The following is a 23,375-nucleotide window of genomic DNA, read 5'->3' as shown; positions in this document are numbered from 1 at the left end:
CTTTAAGCCAACTTTTTCACTCTCCTCTTTCACTTTCATCAAGAGGCTTTTTAGTTCCTCTTCACTTTCTGCCATAAGGGTGGTGTCATCTGCATATCTGAGGTTATTGATATTTCTCCCGGCAGTCTTGATTCCAGCTTGTGTTTCTTCCAGTCCAGCGTTTCTCATGATGTACTCTGCATATACGTTAAATAAGCAGGGTGACAATATACAGCCTTGACGTACTCCTTTTCCTCTTTGGAACCAGTCTGTTGTTCCATGTCCAGTTCTAACTGTTGCTTCCTGACTTGCATACAAATTTCTCAAGAGGCAGATCAGGTGGTCTGGTATTCCCATCTCTTTCACAATTTTCCACAGTTTATTGTGATCCACACAGTCAAAGGCTTTGGCATAGTCAATAAAGCAGAAATAGATGTTTTTCTGGAACTCTCTTGCTTTTTCCATGATCCAGCAGATATTGGCAATTTGATCTCTGGTTCCTCTGCCTTTTCTAAAACCAGCTTGAACATCTGGAAGTTCACGGTTCACATATTGCTGAAGCCTGGCTTGGAGAATTTTGAGCATTACTTTACTAGCGTGTGTGATGAGTGCAATTGTGTGGGAGTTTGAGCATTCTTTGGCATTGCCTTTCTTTGGGATTGGAATGAAAACTGACCTTTTCCAGTCCTGTGGCCACTGCTGAGGTTTCCAAATTTGCTGGCATGTTGAGTGCAGCACTTTCACAGCATCATCTTTCAGGATTTGAAATAGTTCAACTGGAATTCCATCATCTCCACTAGCTTTGTTCGTAGTGATGCTTTCTAAGGCCCACTTGACTTCACATTCCAGGATGTCTGGCTCTAGGTGAGTGATCACACCATCGTGATTATCTGGGTCGTGAAGATCTTTTTTGTACAGTTCTTCTGTGTATTCTTGCCACCTCTTCTTAATATCTTCTGCTTCTGTTAGGTCTATACCATTTCTATCCTTTATCGAGCCCATCTTTTCATGAAATGTTCCCTTGGTATCTCTGATTTTCTTGAAGAGATCTCTAGTCTTTCCCATTCTGTTGTTTTCCTCTATTTCTTTGCATTGATCGCTGAAGAAGGCTTTCTTATCTCTTCTTGCTATTCTTTGGAACTCTGCATTCAGATGCTTATATCTTTCCTTTTCTCCTTTGCTTTTTTGCTTCTCTTCTTTTCACAGCTATTTGTAAGGCCTCCTCAGACAGCCATTTTGCTTTTTTGCATTTCTTTTCCACGGGGATGGTCTTGATCCCTGTCTCCTGTACAATGTCACGAACCTCATTCCATAGTTTATCAGGCACTCTATCTATCAGATCTAGGCCCTTACATCTATTTCTCACTTCCACTGTATAATCATAAGGGATTTGATTTAGGTCATATCTGAATGGTCTAGTGGTTTTCCCTACTTTCTTCAATTTCAGTCTGAATTTGGCAATAAGGAGTTCATGGTCTGAGCCACAGTCAGCTCCTGGCCTTGTTTTTGCTGACTATATAGAGCTTCTCCATCTTTGGCTGCAAAGAATATAATCAATCTGATTTTGGTGTTGACCATCTGGTGATGTCCATGTGTAGAGTCTTCTCTTGTGTTGTTGGAAGAGGATGTTTGTTATGACCAGTGCATTTTCTTGGCAAAACTCTATTAGTCTTTGCCCTGCTTCATTCCATATTCCAAGGCCAAATTTGCCTGTTACTCCAGGTGTTTCTTGACTTCCTACTTTTCCATTCCAGTCCCCTATAATAAAAAGGACATCTTTTTTGGGTGTTAGTTCTAAAAGGTCTTGTAGGTCTTCACAGAACTGTTCAACTTCAGCTTCTTCAGCATTACTGGTTGGGGCATAGACTTGGATTACTGTGATATTGAATGGTTTGCCTTGCAAATGAACAGAGATCATTCTGTTGTTTTTGAGATTGCATCCAAGTACTGCATTTCGGACTCTTTTGTTGACCATGATGGCTACTCCATTTCTTCTGAGAGATTCCTGCCCGCAGTAGTAGATACAATGGTCATCTGAGTTAAATTCACCCATTGCAGTTCATTTTAGTTCACTGATTCCTAGAATGTCGACATTCATTCTTGCCATCTCTTGTTTGACCACTTCCAGTTTGCCTTGATTCATGGACCTGACATTCCAGGTTCCTATGCAATATTGCTCTTTACAGCATGGGACCTTGCTTCTATCACCCGTCACATCCACAGCTGGGTATTCTTTTTGCTTTGACTCCATCCCTTAATTCTTTCTGGAGTTATTTCTCCACTGATCTCCAGTAGCATATTGGGCACCTACTGACCTGGGAGTTCCTCTTTCAGCATCCTATCATTTTGCCTTTTCATACTGTTCATGGAGTTCTCAAGGCAAGATATACTGAAGTGGTTTGCCATTCCCTTCTCCAGTGGATCACATTCTGTCAGATCTCTCCACCATGACCCGCCCATCTTGGGTTGCCCCACAGGCATGGCTTAGTTTCATTGAGTTAGACAAGGCTGTAGTCCTAGTGTGATTAGATTGACTAGTTTTCTGTGAGTATGGTTTTAGTGTGTCTGCCCTCTGACACCCTCTTGCAACACCAACCGTCTTACTTGTGTTTCTCTTACCTTGGGCATGGGGTATCTCTTCATGGCTGCTCCAGCAAAGCACAGCGGCTGCTCCTTACCTTGGACGAGGGGTATCTCCTCACCGCCGCCCCTCCTGACCTTCAACGTGGGATAGCTCCTCTAGGCCCTCCTGCGCCTGTGCAGCCACGGCTCCTTGAATGTGGGGTTGGTCCTCTGGGCCGCCGCCCCTGGCCTGGGGCGTGGGGGCATGGGGTAGCTCCTCCTGGCCTCCGCCCCTGGCCTCCGGCTTGGGGTGTGGGGTAGCTCCTCCCGGCCACCGCCCCTGACCTCGGACACAGGGTAGCTCCTCTCGGCTGTTCCTGGGCCGTTGCAGCCTGGCACTCTCGGCCACTGCCCCTCACCTCAGACGTGGTGTAACTCCTCTTGGCCACCGCCCTTCGGGCATGGGGTCCTCCCGGCTTCTGCCCCAACAATCCAAATCCTAAGTGCATATGGTTAAAATAGATCAATTTGTACAGAGGGGTCTGCTCATTCCTTCCCAAGGAAAAGCTATGTCTTTAGATAGCTAATCGATGTCTTTAAATGATATTACTACATTGGGAAGTGGAATAGTGTGAGAATGTGTGCTCAGGAGACAGGAACCTGGACTTGGATTCTGGCTCTAGCACTAGCTGTGTGCTTTGAGTAAATTGCTTCACCTCGCTGAGCTTCTACTTCCTTTTTTACAGGGTCATTGTGAGAACTAAAAGCGAGTGAATGCCTACCAAGCACTTGGAATGTTGCCTGGTGCAAAGAGAGAAGTCATCGACCACGATAGCTAATACATATTAGATATTGCATTTTTCTTTTTCATGATTTAAAATTTTTGTTATTATTTATTTCTTACTGGGAGAAATAATGATTTCATTTGTTTGTATACTTTTTCTTATACCTTTCCCCACTCTCTCCTAATATCATTTTTTTATCACTAAGTTTATACCCTCTTTTAGAAAACTTTGTAATTGTAAGCTCTTTGTTTACTCCTTTATTTCTTAAGCCCTCAACCGAAGCCAGGGTTTCTTGACTCTCAGTTTTGTAAAATGAAATATTAGTCCTCATCCTCCCTTCAGTGCTTCAGCTCCCAACTTGTAGCAGTGTGCCTTAATTTTTATATTGATTAACAAGTAGATTCATTTCTAATGTTTAAATAGTCTTTTATCTTAAAAGATAAAAATCATGAAATAATGAATAGAAATGAAATACCAACTGTAAAATTTTGAGTCACGTACTGTAACTTTCTAAAAGTCTGATGAAGGGTGAAGGCTGCTGTGAATGTGGGATGGGACATGGGGGTGGGGGGCTTGTCCCCTGCTCTCCCCTCGGCCTCCCTCTCATCTTGCTCCCTCTGGGGCTCTGCCCAGCAGACCATTCTTCTCTCCTGTGAACGCTCCCTGTTTCTCTCCCTCTACTGCGCTCCTCTTTATTCAGCTATCACTTCTCCATCCAATGAGTCTTCAAACATTTGTTGAAGCCTCTGGTCTCCTGTTGCCCCCATGCTTGTTTTTATTAGCAGCAGAGGGAGGAGAGGGAGGCTATGGGTTCTTGAGCCCAGTGAGGAGCTTGGAATCCAGTCTACCAAGGGCAAGACTTCTGACCTTGTAACATGTAACCTTGTAACATGTAACATGTAACATGACCTTGACCATGTAACATCTGTGAGTCAGCTTCCTTATCTGTAAATACTGATACAATGTACATATCTCAAAGGTTAATGAAATGAAATACGAGTTATCATTGGTAAAGTTTTACAGCAAATAATAATGCAGAGCAAAGACCACAAACACAAGTCACTCTTATCAATAGCTGTTATTATACCTATAAGTATCTTTACTATCATTTAATTCAGGTCTCGGCAGAGGTAGTTAACAAGTGCTCTTAAAAAATGTGGCTAAATATAATCAACATTTGCTATCTTCCTTCACCTCCCAAGACAATACAATCACAAGAAGAACCAAAATAGTCTCTATATAAATATCTGGGCTTTTTATTTTATTATCCAAAATTTAATCTTTTATTTAATATTATATATTCTGATTCAATAATAATCTTATGTGTTTACCATGGGTAAAATTTTAAATTAATTTAAAGTATAACTGAATTTATAATAACATTAGGATTTAGCATTAATCAAAGAATGTATGTCATTAATTGAGCTAAACATAAATAGAATTGAAATATATCCCAAAATATCTGGATCTTTTGTTTTAAAAAGTCAACTGAGAATGAATACGTTTGAAAGGATGGGTACTCTCATATATTATGAGTGTGAATGTAAATTGCTATAATTTGTTTGCACAACAGTTTGGCGCTAGGCACAAAAATTTTTTAGGTGTTCATGCCTTCTAATCCGGAGAAGGCAATGGCATCCCACTCCAGTACTCTTGCCTGGAAAATCCCATGGATGGAGGAGCCTGGTGGGCTGCAGTCCATGGGGTCACTAGGAGTTGGAAACGACTGAGCGACTTCACTTTCACTTTTCACTTTCATGCATTGGAGAAGGAAATGGCAACCCACTCCAGTGTTCTTGCCTGGAGAATCCCAGGGATGGGGGAGCCTGGTGGGCTGCCGTGTATGGGGTCACACAGAGTCGGACATGATTGAAGCGACTTAGCAGCAGCAGCAGCCTTCTAATCTAGTGATTATACTTCTAGAAATAGCTTAAGGAAACAGTCTCAAATACAGGTGAAGATTTTTACAAAGAGAATGTTCTTTGCACTGTTATTTACATAAAAGAATTAGAAATAGTCTAAAAGTCCACTAGTCAGGGGAGGACAGTAGAGGGGGTAGGGCACCATCAGGGTCCTCAGCCACCCAGGAGAGGGATACAAGAATTGGGGCAGAGTCAGAGGGACTCCAGGTTCTTGTGGGATAAAGGGCCTTGTAGAAGCAAGGAGGGTGCAGACTGTGGGAGCTGTATCATCAGGAACTTTATCAAGGCAGAGACTCAAGCACAGGAGCAAGACATCCTTTTAATTAAGAAGAGTTATTTTCCAATAAGCATACATCCACAATTATATATATATTTTACATTAAAGGGAGTAGAGCATAGTCATCACAAACCTGGGATTTGGATCAGAAACACTTGGGTTCAAGTCCAGGCTCCGGTAGCAACATAAAAACGGGCTGACCTAAGTTTAGGTGAGTTTCAGGAGCCTGCACATCATAGACAATGGACCAATATTAGTTATTACCAATTCATAAGCACAAGTGTTCCCAACCTCACATAATTTCCAGAGTATTCCCTCCCTATCTGTTTTTCTGTCTCTGGTTTTATTGCTTTTATAACTTTGCAGATGGCTGTCTCCTGTCTGATTATCCTCTCCTTGTGCCCCAACAGGAGATCAGGACTTTGAGTTGGCTTGGAGGGAGCTGGTAGGAGGATGACTAACTTTTCTTAACTAGCAGCCAGCAGAGCACAGGAGACAGAGAAACATGCCAGGTTAAGTCCCCAGTGGCATTTGTGGACATCCCAGGGGAAGCTGCCAGAGACCTCGCCCCTCACTGCTCCCTGCAGCCACTGCTCATTATTGATGGAGTCCATAGTCTGTTTTCTCTTCCCCAGGGGTGAAGCATCACCTCCTTCCAGCCCGACCCAGACAAGGAGCTGAAGGAAGATCTCTGAGACCCAGCTGCTGCCATCATGAGCTCAGAAGACCGTAGGAAAAGCTCAGGTAATCAGCTGCCTCGTCTCTAACTGGTTTCTACTTGTGATCCAGAACTGGGGGTGGTGTTGAGAGATTGTTGCTGAGCCATTAAAGATGCCAGGATTCTTGGCCTCTGGAGGAGAGGAATTCAATCCGGGGCCAGTGACAAGGCTTGATGGCTCAGAGCTTTAGTGTAATACAGATTCATTAAAGTGTAAAAGAGATAGAGAAAGCTTCTGACATAGACATCAGAAAGGGACAGAGAAAGTACCCCCCTGCTGGCCTTTAGCAGAAAGATATACACATACTCACTTCAGTTCAGTTTAGTCGCTCAGTCATGTCCGACTCTTTGTGACTCCATGAATCGCAGCACACCTGGCCTCCCTGTCCATCACCAACTCCCGGAGTTCACTCAAACTCATGTACATCGAATCAGTAATGCCATCCAGCCATCTCATCCTCTGTCGTCCCCTTCTCCTCCTGCCCATAATCCCTCCCAGCATCAGAGTCTTTCCCAATGAGTCAACTCTTCGCATGAGGTGGCCAAAGTACTGGAGTTTCAGCTTTAGCATCATTCCTTCCAAAGAAATCCCAGGGCTGATCTCTTCAGAATGGACTGGTTGGATCTCCTTGCAGTCTAAGGGACTCTGAAGAGTCTTCTCCAATACCACAGTTCAAAAGCATCAATTCTTCGGCACTCAGCTTTCTTCACAGTCCAACTCTCACATCCATACATGACTATTGGAAAAACCATAGCCTTAACTAGATGGACCTTTGTTGGCAAAGTAATGTCTCTGCTTTTCAACATGCTATCTAGGTTGCTCATAACTTTTCTTCCAAGGAGTAAGCATCTTTTAATTTCATGGCTGCAATCACCATCTGCAGTGATTTTGCAGCCCAAAACAATAAAGTCTGACACTGTTTCCACTGTTTCCCCATCTATTTCCCATGAAGTGATGGGACCAGATGCCATGATCTTCGTTTTCTGAATGTTGAGCTTTAAGCCCACTTTTTCACTCTCCTCTTTCACTTTCATCAAGAGGCTTTTGAGTTCTTCTTCACTTTCTGCCATAAGGGTGGTGTCATCTGCATATCTGAGGTTATTGATATTTCTCCCGGCAGTCTTGATTCCAGCTTGTGTTTCTTCCAGTCCAGCGTTTCTCATGATGTACTCTGCATGTAAGTTAAATAAGCAGGGTGACAATATACAGCCTGGACGTACTCCTTTTCCTCTTTGGAACCAGTCTGTTGTTCCATGTCCAGTTCTAACTGTTGCTTCCTGACCTGCATACAAATTTCTCAAGAGGCAGATCAGGTGGTCTGGTATTCCCATCTCTTTCAGAATTTTCCACAGTTTATTGTGATCCACACAGTCAAAGGCTGTCAATAAAGCAGAAATAGATGTTTTTCTGGAACTCTCTTGCTTTTTCCATGATCCAGCAGATATTGGCAATTTGATCTCTGGTTCCTCTGCCTTTTCTAAAACCAGCTTGAACATCTGGAAGTTCATGGTTCACATATTGCTGAAGCCTGGCTTGGAGAATTTTGAGCATTACTTTACTAGCGTGTGAGATGAGTGCAGTTGTGCGGGAGTTTGAGCATTCTTTGGCATTGCCTTTCTTTGGGATTGGAATGAAAACTGACCTTTTCCAGTCCTGTGGCCACTGCTGAGGTTTCCAAATTTGCTGGCATGTTGAATGCAGCACTTTCACAGCATCATCTTTCAGGATTTGAAATAGCTCAACTGGAATTCCATCACCTCCACTAGCTTTGTTCGTAGTGATGCTTTCTAAGGCCCAGTTGACTTCACATTCCAGGATGTCTGGCTCTAGGTGAGTGATCACACCATCGTGATTATCTGGGTCGTGAAGATCTTTTTTGTACAGTTCTTCTGTGTATTCTTGCCACCTCTTCTTAATATCTTCTGCTTCTGTTAGGTCTATACCATTTCTATCCTTTATCGAGCCCATCTTTTCATGAAATGTTCCCTTGGTATCTCTGATTTTCTTGAAGAGATCTCTAGTCTTTCCCATTCTGTTGTTTTCCTCTATTTCTTTGCATTGATCGCTGAAGAAGGCTTTCTTATCTCTTCTTGCTATTCTTTGGAACTCTGCATTCAGATGCTTATATCTTTCCTTTTCTCCTTTGCTTTTTGCTTCTCTTCTTTTCTCAGCTATTTGTAAGGCCTCCTCAGACAGCCATTTTGCTTTTTTGCATTTCTTTTCCATGAGGATGGTCTTGATCCCTGTCTCCTGTACAATATCACGAACCTCAGTCCATAGTTCATCAGGCACTCTATCAGATCTAGTCCCTTAAATCTATTTCTCACTTCCACTGTATAATCATAAGGGATTTGATTTAGGTCATATCTGAATGGTCTAGTGGTTTCCCCTATTTTCTTCAATTTCAGTCTGAATTTGGCAATAAGGAGTTCATGATCTGAGCCACAGTCAGCTCCCAGTCTTGTTTTTGTTGACTGTATAGAGATTCTCCATCTTTGGCTGCAAAAAATATAATCAATCTGATTTTGGTGTTGACCATCTGGTAATGTCCATGTGTAGAGTCTTCTCTTGTGTTGTTGGAAGAGGGTGTTTGCTATGACCAGTGCATTTTCTTGGCAAAACTCTATTAGTCTTTGCCCTGCTTCATTCTGTATTCCAAGGCCAAACATACTAGCAGACTGCTAATTAGTAAAAGGAAGTGTCTCAAAACTCATAGACTGGCACCAGGCCGCTCAGCCACATGTATTTTGAGATAACAGTGGCACAAGGTGAGTCATCCCAGGCCATAAACTATTGACATGAATCTTGAAGAAAGGCAGATTTCCAAGCAAATACATAGTCTCATTAACATAGCTTAAGAGAACATTTGCATGAGTAAAACATACTGGTTTGTCAAGTCTGTTCTGAGTCTTAGGCGAAGGGACTTGAAGAAAGGCAAAGTCTAGGGTAAATCCGTAGTTCATTAACATAGCTTAAGAAAAGCATTTCCATGAGAAAACTGCATTGGGTTGCTCAAGTTTTGAGAAAAGTTAAGTTCAGGTGGAATCAGGTATCATCATGGCAACACAGAATTTTAAAAGAAATCTCATTTTAATTTTGTATAGAGAAGGAGAAAAAAAATCTGACACTTGTAATTTGTTTCCTCCTGCCACTTAAGAGAGAGAGAGAGAGAAAATGTCTGACTCTCGCAGCCTGTTTCCTCCATTTGGGGGTGTCAGGCGAGTGTGTTCTCCTCTGTTCTGTCTCATCACAACAAAGATTTGGAGTGACGGACATTAAATCCCTTGGCGCGTCACAGCTCTCGGGTCTTGGACAGACCATGTTATAGCTCTTGGACACATCAGTGTTACATCTCCGTGTTACAGCTCTATTTAGAAAATAGCAGGAGAATCCATCCTCGAGGCGTGAGGGCATGCCAACCCAAAGACGTGAAGAGAAGAGAGTGGGGGAGTACACCAGCGTGGGGGGGGGGGGGAGGGGGGTGGCGGTGGAGAGAAAGAGAGAGAGGGAGAGGGAGAGGCAGAGCGGGAGGGAGAGGGAGAGGGGGAGAGAGAGAGAGAGAGAGAGAGAGCCCTTTGGCTCCTCTTTTTATATGCTTTTTCCCACGCCTAGGCCTGCCCTATGTAAATTGGTCTAGCCAGGAGTGCTGTTTGTTCTACCTGAGGTCCTCACTCTGGTCCTTGGACTTTCCTTTGACCTTCCTTTGTTCTATTTTTGAGGGCTTTTCCCATCCTTGTCTTTTAGACACCGCCATTTTGGACTCCTGTTTCCTATTCTAACTACCTAACAGGGGCCTCTAGCCTTCCTGCCTGTTACCTTCTCATTCCTTCCTTTTCTTTTAGGAGAATTATGTTGCCTAGGGAAAGGGGCATCATTCTCATTCTGTAACTGCTTCTGAGCTGATAAGGGGCATTGTCCCTAAATCGGTGAGGCAACATATTCTCCTAACCCTCATATTGGGGGTCTCTGATCCAGGGCCCTGAAGTAGTACTTGGAAGAAGATGCCACAGTCATAGGAGTTTGAGCACAACCATTTGTAACTTAAAAGCCTTCATGTGGCTAGAAACAAATCCAGCTACATAGTTATAGATGCAGGGAGAAAACAGCAAAAACGGAGCAATCAGAAGTATTGTAATTAGGAGAGTTTAAATTTAGAAATTGAGAACAATGATCAGGTGTTTCATTTTCCTTCTCAGGAAGGAAAGTGGCAGCATTTAAGTTTCCACAGACTTTAAGATTAGTTATTGGTCCTTCTAACAACAATGACTGATATTTAAGAAGCCGACTGTCTACCATCCAAATATTAACCTTAGAGTTTAAGATTCCACTCACATCATGAGAAGTCAGTACAGTAAGATTTCACCCATTAATAATTTTAAGAGCTTCACATCCTAATCAATCTGATTTCGGTGTTGACCATCTGGTGATGTCCATGTGTAGTCTTCTCTTGTGTTGTTGGAAGAAGGTGTTTGCTATGACCAGTGCATTCTCTTGGCAAAACTCTATTAGTCTTTGCCCTGCTTCATTCCATATTCCAAGGCCAAATTTGCCTGTTACTCCAGGTGTTTCTTGACTTCCTACTTTTCCATTCCAGTCCCCTATAATGAAAAGGACATCTTTTTTGGGTGTTAGTTCTAAAAGGTCTTGTAGGTCTTTGTAGAACCGTTCAACTTCAGCTTCTTCAGCGTTACTGGTTGGGGCATAGACTTGGATTACTGTGATATTGAATGGTTTGCCTTGAAAACAAACAGAGATCATTCTGTTGTTTTTGAGATTGCATCCAAGTACTACGTTTTGGACTCTTTTGTTGACTATGATGGCTATTCAATTTTTTCTAAGGGATTCTTGCCTGCAATAGTTAATATAATGGTCATCTGAGTTAAATTCACCCATTCCAGTTCATTTTAGTTCACTGATTCCTAGAATGTCGACGTTCACTCTTGCCGTCTCCTAACTGCTTCCAAATAGGAAAAGGAGTACGTCAAGGCTGTATATTGTCACCCTGCTTATTTAACGTATATGCAGAGTACATCATGAGAAATGCTGGGCTGGAAGAAGCACAAGCTGGAATCAAGATTGCTGGGAGAAATATCAATAACTTCAGATATGCAGATGATACCACCCTTATGGCAGAAAGTGAAGAGGAACTCAAAAGCCTCTTGATGAAAGTGAAAGTGGAGAGTGAAAAAGTTGGCTTAAAGCTCAACATTCAGAAAACGAAGATCATGGCATCCGGTCCCATCACTTCATGGGAAATAGATGGGGAAACAGTGGAAACAGTGTCAGACTTTATTTTGGGGGGCTCCAAAATCACTGCAGATGGTGATTGCAGCCATGAAATCAAAAGACGCTTACTCCTTGGAAGAAAAGTTATGACCAACCTAGATGGCATATTCAAAAGCAGAGACATTACTTTGCCAACAAAGGTCCATCTAGTCAAGGCTATGGTTTTTCCAGTAGTCATGTATGGATGTGAAGAAAGCTGAGCACCAAAGAATTGATGCTTTTGAACTGTGGTGTTGGAGAAGACTCTTGAGAGTCCCTTGGACTTCAAGGAGATCCAACCAGTCCATTCTAAAGATCAGTCCTGGGTGTTCTTTGGAAGGAATGATGCTAAAGCTGAAACTCCAGTACTTTGGCCACCTCATGCGAAGAGTTGACTCATTGGGAAAGACTCTGATGCTGGGAGGGATTGGAGGCAGGAGGAGAAGGGGACGACAGAGGATGAGATGGCTGGATGGCATCACTGACTCGATGTATGTGAGTTTGAGTGAACTCCGGGAGTTGGTGATGGACAGGGAGGCCTGGAGTGCTGCGATTCATGGGGTCGCAAAGAGTCGGACATGACTGAGGGACTGAACTGCACTGAACTCACATCCTAATAAAGCAGTTTCAGAAATTACTCCTAGATAGTGTGGCCACCCACGTGCCACTACATCTAACTCTCTGCTTATGTATCCTATAGGCTGCTGGTGAGGCCCTTGGGGTTGTGTCAAAACTCCCAAGGCCATACCTTTTCTTTTAGTGACAAACAAATTAAATTCTGACTCTGTGGGCAAACTCATAGTGGGAGCTTGCAGGACAGCAGTCTGAAGAGCCTTAAAAGCCTTAGATTATATGTAGACCAAACCAGTTTGCTGGTTTGGGCTAGTTCAGTTTCAGTTATAAGTTTATATAAAAGCTGGGCAAGTTCCCCACAACCTGGAATCCAGATGCGGCAGTAGCCTGTGATTCCTAAAAGTCCTCTCAATTGTCTTAAAGTCATAGGTAGGGGGATGATTTTAAAATATTTGGCTCATTCAGGAATTTCAGACAACAGAGTATAAGAATTAGGCACCACAGGGTGTAAAGGAACTACAGCCTCATTTATTAATCGTAAATCCTGAACTAGTCTCCATTTATTATTTGACTTCTTTACACCCAAAATAGGAGTGCTGCATGGACGATTACAGGGAATTAATAGCCCCTGGTCCTTTCAATTCTCACTGATGGGTTTTAACCCTTCCTTAACCTTGGGCTTTAGTGGATACTGTTTTTGATGTGGAAATAAGTGTCGGTCTTTGAGTTTGATAACTACAGGAATAGCATTTTGTGCTTGACCCACAATTTTGTGTTTTTCCATCAGCCCACACTCTAGGATTTACATTTTGTTCAATTAATGGGATAGAAATGTAGGGCTCCATATTCATGAAGATAGAGACATGGACCTTGCTCAGTAGATCTCTCCCCAAAAGGGGTGAGGGAGAATCTGGCATGATCAGAAACTCGTGTGAAGATAGCACAGAGTCCCAGTTACAGCTTAGAAGATGACAGAAATAATAAAGTTTGGCTAATCCAAACAGCCCCATTATGGAAGTGGATCGGGGAGAAAGTGGGCCAGGGGCTTCAGTAAGCACAGAATAAGCTGCCCTGGTGTCCAAAAGGAAATCAACAGATTGGGCCCCCAGAGTTGTTAATACCTGAGGTTCCTCAAGTATAATTAGGATGGGAGCTTGTGTGGAGATCCCCGGGCACCTTCAGTCCTGATTATCTTGAGAGTCTGACCCCTGGGACCTACACCTCTGGAGGCAGTCTCTCCTCCAGTGCGGTCCCTTGCAGACCAGACACGGAGCCTGGGGTGGCTTAGATGCCTGAGGGCAATCCCGATTGAGGTGCCCCTCCTTTCCACAGTAATAGCAAGCCATCCCTTTTCACCTAGGTCCCTCCTGGTATTTTTCTCAAGCTGTTAAAGAATAGTTCTGACAGCCATTACAAGGGCTTCCACCTCTTCCTTGGTCTTTCTCTGCCTTTCCTTTTCCTCATATTCCCTGCCATAATAGGCTTTCTGAGCCAGTTGCAACAGATTATCTAAAGACTGATTTGGTCCATACATCTGTTTTAGTAGCTTAGGGTGGATATCTGGAGCCAACTGAGTGAGAAATCTATCTTTCAAGATCACTCTTCCCTCTTCACTTTCAGGATCAATCTCAGTGAATCTGCAAAGGGCTTCCTCAGTCTATCTAGGAATTTACCAGGAGCTTCCTTCTCTTCCTGTTCTATATTTGCCAATTTGGCATAGTTTAAAGTCTTAGCACTCACTCACTCACCTGAGTCCTTCAAGAACACATCTCACAAAATGACTCTGATCCCCATCTTCCTTTAGCCATGTTATAATTCCATGTTATAATCTGGCTCTATAGTTGGGACCACCTGCTTTCCAGTGGAGAAATCCTCTGGAATTCATCCTCCCTCTTCCCTACTGATTCATTACCAAGCCATTCATCTCCATAGGCAACAGCTTTCCCCAAAACTCGAGTTTTTGAGTCAGGAGTTAGCATCTGTCCCAGAATTACATCTTTCCAAGTAAAGTCTTAAAGCAGAGTAGGAAGATGAAAGTTTCATACCCAAATCGATACCCTTAGGACATAAATCTGGCATGTCTCACAGAGAGAAAAAGGGCAACACATATGCTACTTCTACCCATTTCTCTTGTTTTCTACAGGACCTGTTAATTGTAAAACAGTATTATAACTAAGAGACCCTCCAACCAGTCACTGTTCGCCATCCCCCAGTGAATACCAGAGCCATGCAGTATGTCATAGGAAGATCAGGCGTGTCTTCTTTAAGCTCTGGGGATCAAATCTACCCCAGTTTTTCAAAGGATTGAGGCTGGAATTGTTAGCTCCCATCTGTAAGAGAGAAATAAGTGACCAGCTCCATCTTTCTACTGGAGGCATCCCTTCCTGCTCTAGCTGGGGATAGAGACAGGTCTTCCACCTAAGCTTCCTTTCCTGGCCAGAGTCAACCTATCTCTTACTGATGCAGGTATGCCACTACCATCCCTCCCCATCTGCCACTGAGGTGGGGTGGAGATGCATTGAGGGTAGATCTGATGGCATCCCAGACTAATACCCAGTTCTTCACCATTAAAGCCTTTGCTTGCCTCTGATGCCAACCGAGGAGCAATCAGAGTAACCTTCTGGAATGCCTCCCAACCTAAAACCACTAGGAGAAACAGTCATCTCCTGAGTGCCTGTGTACAACCCTGAGTATATTCCTGAACGCAAAACTGGTAAATCATAAAGGGCTGAACATAAAATCAAGATGTTCCTTCCAAGCATCACCACACCAACATAAGTGATAGCAGAAGAGATGGTGAAGGGCTGGCCAGTGAGGAAGAAGTGATTTTGTCCTCTAGTTATTGGGGCCAATCCTTCCAGTTCATTCGCACAGTTTCCACAGAAAGAATATCTAAGGAGTTGAGACAAAAGCCACTGGAGAGCCTCCTCTGGTCCGCTAAAAGCTAGTGTTACCAGAGGAAGAAGCCCGCTATACTTCCTATCTGAGTAACCTTTAACTGAGAGAGCTCCATCTAGCTTCCAAAATTTCGACTCCTAGCAAGGCTAGGCACTTCCTAACTACCAATCCAAGTTTGCAAACTAAGTAACAGTACACAGTAACAGCATAGATTACGAGTCTCTTGAAAGTCTATGATCCTACAGATTAGGTTAGTAGTTCTAATTCCCAGGAAGTTATGAAATGGTCAAAGAAACTGGAAAGTTTGATGGAGAAAGATGAATTCAGTCCACACACTTTGTCCATCTCTGGCTGTTCCCCTGGAGGAGACATTGGATGCCTCTTGACATTAGCAGGTCGGTATAATCCCCCAATGGGGTTTCTGCCATAAGCTGTGTGAGGTCACCTTGGAACCACAGATTAGGACACAGCTCTTGCTTCACACGTGTGTATCTCTTTCAGTCAATCACACACACAAGCACACCATAGAGTTATTAAAGTACAGCAGATAATGTGTTTTTTAGGAGAAGAAAGAACTAGAGCTCCAAGCATCCTTACCTTGTCCTGAAGAATCCTAGATGAGCCCCCAAGATGAAAAGTTGCTGACCGTGAAAGACACTGGGATTCTTGGCCTCCAGAGGAGAATAATTCAAACCGGGGCCAGTGACAAGGCTTGATCGCTCAGAGCTTTTGTGTAATAAAGTTTTATTAAAGTATAAAAGAGATAGAGAAAGCTTCTGACATAGACATCAGAAGAGGGCAGAAAGAGTACCCCCCTGCTAGTCTTTAGCAGGAAGTTTATACATACTAGCAGACTGCTAATTAGTAAAAGAAAGTGTCTCAAAACTCATAGACTGGCACCAGGCCACTCAGCCACATGTATTTTGAGATAACATTGGCACAAGGTGACTCATCCCAGGCCATAAACTATTGACACGAATCTTGAAGAAAGGCAGATTTCCAAGCAAATATATAGTCTCATTAACATAGCTTAAGAGGACATTTCCATGAGTAAAACATACTGGTTTGTTGAGTAAAACATACTGGTTTGTCAAGTCAGTTCTGAGTCTTAGGCAGAACCTACTCAAAGAAAGACAAAGTCTAGGGTAAATACATAGTTCATTAACATAGCTTAAGAAAAGCATTTCCATGAGAAAACTGCATTGGGTTGCTCAAGTTTTGAGAAAAGTTAAATTCAGGTGGAATCAGGTATCATCATGGCAACACAGAATTTTAAAAGAAACCTCCTTTTAATTTTGGATGATGATGATGATGTTCACAAGTCGCTCAGTCATGTCCGATTCTTTGCGACCCCATGGACTATATAGTCCATGGAATTCTCCAGGCCAGAATACTGGAATAGATAGCCTTTCTCTTCTCCAGGGGATCTTCCCAACCCAGGGATCGAACCCAGGTCTCCTGCATTGCAGGCAGATTCTTCACCAGCTGAGCCACAAAAATCTGACACTTGTAGTTTGTTTCCTCCTGCCACTTAAGAGAGAGAGAGAAATGTCTGACACTTGCAGTCTGTTTCCTCCATTTGGGGGCTTCTAGCCTTCCTGCCTGTTACCCTTCCTGCCTGTTACCCTCTCAGTGTCTCCAGCCTGAGTTAACCTACAGAGGAATCAAAAAACCAAGAAGGGGATGGATAAGCATCCTCGAGTCCCATAGAGTCCAAGGGGTCTGTTCCCTCAGCCTCCTTCCCGTCTGTCTCCTCAGAGAGCCACAGCAAGGTACTCACTTCCTCCCCCCCCAGCTCCCTAAGCCCAGCTAATGGCTCATAAGTGAGGCCAGGACAGCCCACAGGGAGGAGGGACAGCAGATGGAGTCCCCGAGGCCAGGCAAAAAGTGGAGAGGAGGTCCCCCAGCATCTCTGGGCCTTCTTCTGCCCTCTCCCTTTTCCGATCCTCCTCCTGCTCCCAGACCCTGAAGCATCACCAGAGGCTGCTTCCTCTGGCTCTCCCCCTGCCACCAGCCTAGTCTCTTTTTAAGGGTCAGTAGACTCCGAACTGAACCCCAATCTGAGCTTTGCCACCTCACACCTGTGTGACTTGGATTGCCTTACCTGAACTCACCTGTAAAATGAAAAGAATATTACCTTTTGTTGTTATAAGAATCAAATACAATGTGTGTCCATGGCCTGGGCCATTCTGACAAAGGTTTGTATAGTCAAAGCTATGGTTTTTCCAGTAGCCATGTACAGATGTGAGGGTTGGACCATAAAGCAGGCTTAGCCCCGAAGACTTGATGCTTTCAAATTGTGCTGTTGGAGAAGACTCTTGAGAGTCCCTTGGACTGCAAGGAAATCAAACCAGTCAATCCTAAAGGAAATCAGTCCTGAATATTCATTGGAAGGACTGATGCTGAAGCTGAAGCTTCAATACTTTGTCCTCTGATGCAAAAGCTGACTCATTTAAAAAGACCCTATTGCTGAGAAAGTTTGAAGGCAAAAGGAGAGGGGGGTGACAGAGGATAAGATGGTTTGATGGCATCACTGAATCCATGGATATGAATCTGAGCAAACTTCAGGAGATTGTGGAGGACAGAGGAGCCTGGCATGCTGCAGTACATAGGGTTGCAAAGAGTCGGAGAGGACCTATCGACTGAACAACAACGAGCATGGCCTGGGCCACATAGTAGGCCCTGCCTAGTGCAGTGCTGTCCCTTCTACTTGAAATATGTTAGTTCCAGGTGGAAACCTCTCCCCCTCCTCCGGGATCCTCCTTCCTCCATGCTGTGTTCGAGCATCTGTTCAGTGCTCCCATATATAAACACCTGTTTACCAGGTGTGACTGCCTCAGGCAGTACTCAGTACTGGCTCTATTGATCTCAAACACTCCTGCAGAGACCCAGGTGCTCAGTTATTTCTCCCACTCACTCCCACCCCAATCAATCAATACACAGTTAGTGCTGTGGATTCCTTCCATGTATGCCCTGGATTCCTTTCACTCTTAGTGAAGCAGAATAAATAAGAAAAATTAACAGCTCTTTATGCTGCAGGAAAGACAGCGGGGAAGATTTCTGGTATCTCTTCTTCAAATAAGGATACCAATCTTATTGGATTAGGGCCCCCCACTTGTTATCTCATTTCACTATAATTATCTCCTTAAAGGCCCTATCTTCTACTAGTCATGGGGGTGGGGAGTTCGGGCTTCAACTTATGAATTGGGTAGGAGGTGGACACAGTCCACCCATAACCCCAGGTGAATCCATCAACAAGAACCCCAGATGACTGCTACTCAGAAAGATTAACCAGTTTATACTCAATACCATTTAGATTCTGTCATTATTTCCTCTAACCTTATTTTTTTTCCATCTAGACAGTGAAAACTTTTTTGAGGATATCATTCAGTATTTAAAGGACTCAGTGAGCAGAGAACAGCTGGAACTCCTGCTCACTGAAGAGGAAGCCTGGGAGAGTTTTGTGGCTGAGGCTGATTTGTCCAGGTAATATGCATGGGTGCATCAGAAATGTCACCTGTATCCCCCTGCACCAGGGTAGCTTCCTCCTGGCAGGCACACCTCTTCCAGGCAGGACTATGGTTGATGTCGAGGATGTTCCTTCTCAAGATTCCATGAGGAATGTTTCCTCCATGTCATTTTCTGATAGTGAACAGTCTCAGGTTGAGAATAGATGAAATGTGCAAAGAAGGGGGCAGGTTACATGGCCTTGGACAAGTTATCAATCTACTCTTGGCCTTAGTTTCTTCATTTGTTCAGTTTTATTGTGAGGACACTGAGATCATGCATGCAAAGTGCTTCCATAATGACTGACACAGAGTAGATGTATTGTGCAGTGGTTAGTTGCTTCAGTTGTGTCTGACTCTGCAACCCCATGGGTTACAGCCCACCAGGCTCCTTTGTCCATGGAATTCTCCAGGCAAGAATACTGGTGTGGGTTGCCATGCCCTCCTCCAGGGGATCTTCCCAACCCAGGGATCTAACCCAGGTTTTCTGCATTGCAGCTCAGATATTTTCTGAGCTACCAGGGAAGCCCAAGAATACTGGAGTGGGTAACCTATCCCTTCTACAGGAGATCTTCCTGACCTGGGAATCAAACTGGGGTCTCCTGCATTCCAGGCAGATCCTTTACCAGCTGAGCTACAAGGGAAGCCCACAGAGTAGGTGCTCAACATTAACTTTTAAAATAAGCTCTTTGGGAAGAGACAGGGGCCAAGGTCCTTTCTCCTGGTGATGAAAACCAGATGGGACCCTATTTAGGATAAGTCGGAAAATCCTGACACCATCACTTTGTGTTCCTGGGGATTCTGACTAGAGTGCTTTCATTCCCCATCTTAGGGACTGTACCAACCCTGCAGGATCCTGCTGGCCCATATGGCAGAGAGGCTGGAGAGGAACTGGATGGAGCTGGTGGGGTCCTGGCTCTAGCCCTGCCCAGCTCTGGGGCTCTGGGCTTATGTCTTGGAGCCCCAGATCTGTCCTGTGTCCAATGGGAATAGCAATTCAATCTGATGGATTGTGGTGGTGGCCTCAGAGTGAACTGCAGGGTCAGAGGGGGGGGAACCAAATGGAATCATCTCGTCCAAAGGCCCAGGGAGGCCTGGACCAGGGTCAGACCCAGGGGTAACGGTGGAGCAGAGGGTCCAGGTTGGAGGAAAGTAGGCAGGCTTGGGCAGCAGGGCCAGGACTAGATTGAGGAGAGTGGGCCCTGAGGACACAGAACTGAAGGGACTGTGACCTTAGCAGAGGTCCCCTGAGTTGGGGTGGGGGGGCGGGCATTTCTTCCCTCCCTGACAGGATCCCCTCATGCTGGGCTAGAGGGTCCTGGGTGACCATGTCTGCATACCCTGCCTGGAACCTGGCTTCTCATTCCATCTGGGACCCTCTTCTAATCTACATGGAGCCTCTCTGACAGTGGAAGGATGTGTGGCTCAATGAGCCCTCCAGAGTCACAATGAGTGGCTGCGATTGTGTGTCATTTGAGGGATTCTCAGGAGACTCACACATCCCCACCAGAGGAAAACACTTCCTCCACCAGCTGTGGAAGTGCTGGTCTCTTCAGGCTCAGCCATTCAGATGGGTGTTTCCTCGAGTCTCTTGAATCTTTTGAGGTTCCATAAAGTTGTACATAGACTTGGAGGGCAGGTAGTTGAAGTTGTCACAGATAAAGTGTGAGTTAGACTGGTGATCCCTGAGAAGTCAGGGTGCTGGGTGCTGGGTCAGGAGTCAGGGAGGTGGGCTGGAGAGTCCAAGGGAAACAGGCTCACAGTACATCTCCTGGTTCTCTGTCACTTGGGGCAGTGGATAGACCGAGTGACCTGCAACTGGGAAGGCCAAGGTTACCAGGCTTGGGGGAGAGCCGATGCCAGGCAAAATGACCTTCAAGGGTCCTTATAGCTCTGAGTAATGTGTTTCAAAAAAATTCTATGTACACTGAGTTAGCCAATCTGTAAATTGCAAGGGCACAGTCCCTAGGACTGTCCTTACATTAGACACCAATGGCAAGTTTGGGGGTTCCCAAAGCTACTCGAAGGTCTGAGAATTCCCTAAAGGGATGCACAGAACTCACTGAAATCTTCATGATCCCAGTTACAGTTTATTACAGGGAAGGATGAAGGTTCCCATCAGCCACAGGGCAGTCTGGACGGGTTTCACACACGAAGCTTCCATTTTCATCAGGATGCATTACTGTCCTGGATTCAGTGTGTGGCAGGACACACAGAACACTGCCCACCAGGTACCCTCACCCTATTTAACAAAAAGTTATCCTGACCTGTTTTCTCCAGCCCCCACCCAGAGGTCAGACTAATGCCCTAGAGTCCAGCTCCTCCAGAGGTCAGAACTGATACCATGTGACCCAAGGCCCCATTACGTCACTTTGTCAGACTGTCCAGTGTCTAAAGTCCCAAGTGGAGGAGGACATTCCTATCAGCCAGAATAGTCTAGGGGCTTAAGGACCACTTTCCAGTAGCCAAGGGCAAAGAGCAGGTTGACTCCTCATTAGACACTGAGGCCCTTGAATGAAGGTTTTCTCCTCCAATCCCACTTCTCTTTGTTTCTCTGTGGCGTTCCCACTCTAGAAACCCTTTGGAAGTGTTGGTGTTGACCTGCCTCTGAGGCATCTTTATCAAATACCTCTCTGAAGTTAAGCATATTCTAAGATGACCTTTGCTGATTTTTACCATGACTGAATAAAGTATATGGAGCGTCTACAATGTCCAAACATGTTTAATGTTGAAAAACATTTTACATTTGTAAAATTCTTTCCTTGTGATTTGTAATAAAATATCTGTGGTTTACGCAGGATAGCTCTTGTCAAACCTATTTTATGGACTCCCTTGATGTTCACTGTTACAGGGAAGAGGCAGATGTACTACGTGAATATCTGCTGGAGCTGAAAACAGACTTGGTAGAGGAGGACCAAGACAGGCCACAACAAGACCAGCTGGACAGGAAGAGGTTTTTGGAGGAATTTCCTCGGGTGAAACGGGAGCTGGAGGAGAGCATAGCAAAGCTCCATGCTCTGGCAGACAAGGTCGACAAGGTGCACAGGGACTGCACCATCACCAACGTGGTGGCCAACTCTGCCGGCGCTGTGTCTGGTGTCCTGACCATCCTTGGCCTGGCTCTGGCACCCATGACAGCAGGCATCAGTCTGGGACTCTCAGCCACTGGGTTAGGGCTGGGAGCGGCGGCTGCTGTGACCAGTGTGTCCACCAGCATTGTGGAACACGTAAGCAGGTCATCAGCAGAAACCGAAGCCAGTCGCCTTATGCCAATAGATATCAATGGAGAGGAGGCATTTGCAGAGGTTTTATGTAAGAGGACACCCCAGATCGTTTCCTCTACAAAGAACCTCATCCAAGCCTTGAAAGGCATTGGGAAAAATGTTCGTGCCATCAAGCTGGCCAAAGTCAACCCTCGCTTAGCATCCCACGCTAAGCGCTTCATGACTGTGGGGCAAGTCTCCGCCCGAAGCAGCAAGCAGGTGCAGAGAGCATTTGGAGGCACGGCTCTGGCAATGACCAAAAGCGCCCGGATCGTGGGTGCAGCCACGGCAGGTGCTGCCCTCCTGGTGGATGTGGCCTTCCTGGTGAAAGAGGCAAAGCACTTGCACGAAGGGGCAAAGACAGAGTCAGCGGAAAGGATGAGGCAGCTGGCCACGGAGCTGGAGAAGAAATTGGAAGAGCTCATCCGGACCTATGAGAGTCTGTAGGAGGGCTGGACTTGGCCCCTACCAGGACAGTGTGGGAGCAGGGACATGTGCGGGGCCAAGAGAAGAAGGCACTGTGTTAGAGGGGAAGCCAGACAAAGAGGGGGAAACTGGGCTGGTCTCCTGACTTGTTTTAGACTATTGTCTGGACTATGCCATTTTCCCAAAGGAAGAGAAATCCTTAAACCCTCTTGTATTCAAAACATGTCATTTTCTTCCCTAAATTCTCCCTCTTGGCTCAAGATGAATCACAAAGCTTCAAGTACCACTGTTCAAAAAGTATTTTTTAAAAATACAGAATAAGTGTCACCAATTTGTTCATGTCTCTAGATCTGTTTCCTCTGCGTTTATCTTTAAAAACCTTAATAGGAAACCAACACCTTTTTATTTGCCCAACAATCACATGTTCAGGGAGCCTAGTTCATGACACCAGCCCTGACCTCTTGCTGTCTCTCCAACTGTCCTTTGTTGGCATGTAGAGGGTAGAGGCTGTGACATAGCATCACGTATGACCTCTCTTGCTCTGATTTCTGCATCCCTCCATGGTCCCCCTCTGAGCGTCTCACCAAAGATCTATATCACCTCAAGGGGACCCCAGGCAGAAAACAAACAGAACTTTCTAGCGTCTGTGTTCCTTGAGTTTTCTACATTGAAGAGTGGTTGATTTCCAACATCATGTTAGTTTCAGGTATATAGTACAGTGATTCTGTTATGTATATATACAAAGAGTCAGATTCTTTTATCTTATAGGTTATTACAAAATACTGAGTATAGTTCCCTGTGCTATATGGTAGGTCCTTGTCAGTTATCTATTTTATATATAGTAGTGTTTATCTGTTAATTCTAAACCTCTAATTTATCCCACCACACCCCTTCCCCTTCAGTAACCATAAATTTTTGATTAGCAGTAATTATTTGATGTTATACTACATGTTTTTTTGTTTGTTTTTTTTTCCCAGAGGGGATTGGGGGTTGTTTCTTTTTTCAGCAAAAACTCCTCTACATCCTGTTTCCTCCTTTACCTCTTTGGAACAGCCCTGCAGAGCTCCCGAGAGACTGGCTCTTGAACTCGTCTCAGTAAGGTCACTGAATTAATAGAAAGTAATTCTCAACTTTGAGGTTGTGCTTTTCTTCAGTGGACAATACTGAGTGATGGATGGATTGATGGTGAGGAACTGGCTT

At 44.6% G+C, this 23,375-nt stretch overlaps 1 protein-coding gene across 2 annotated transcripts in view; it reads left to right on the top strand.

Moving 5' to 3' along the window:
- Positions 1 to 22,577, top strand: part of LOC129641469 (apolipoprotein L2-like) — a 40,799-nt gene extending 18,222 nt beyond the window's left edge. Inside the window, exons 1-4 of one of the 2 annotated variants that reach the window (XM_055566189.1) lie at positions 5,952 to 6,037; positions 6,161 to 6,269; positions 18,340 to 18,466; positions 21,338 to 22,577. In XM_055566189.1, the coding sequence (XP_055422164.1) occupies positions 6,239 to 6,269; positions 18,340 to 18,466; positions 21,338 to 22,196 (1,017 nt within the window). In that variant the 5' untranslated portion in view covers positions 5,952 to 6,037; positions 6,161 to 6,238 and the 3' untranslated portion in view covers positions 22,197 to 22,577. Of the gene's footprint in view, positions 1 to 5,951; positions 6,038 to 6,160; positions 6,270 to 18,339; positions 18,467 to 21,337 lie in introns of those variants that run through there. The other variant, XM_055566190.1, reaches the window with a different exon arrangement.
- The last annotated feature ends 798 nt before the right edge of the window (positions 22,578 to 23,375 follow it).

The sequence above is a fragment of the Bubalus kerabau genome, chromosome 1 (genome assembly GCF_029407905.1).
Source record: "Bubalus kerabau isolate K-KA32 ecotype Philippines breed swamp buffalo chromosome 1, PCC_UOA_SB_1v2, whole genome shotgun sequence".
Taxonomy (NCBI): Eukaryota; Metazoa; Chordata; class Mammalia; order Artiodactyla; family Bovidae; genus Bubalus; species Bubalus kerabau.
This window is presented reverse-complemented; position numbering and strand designations above follow the sequence as displayed.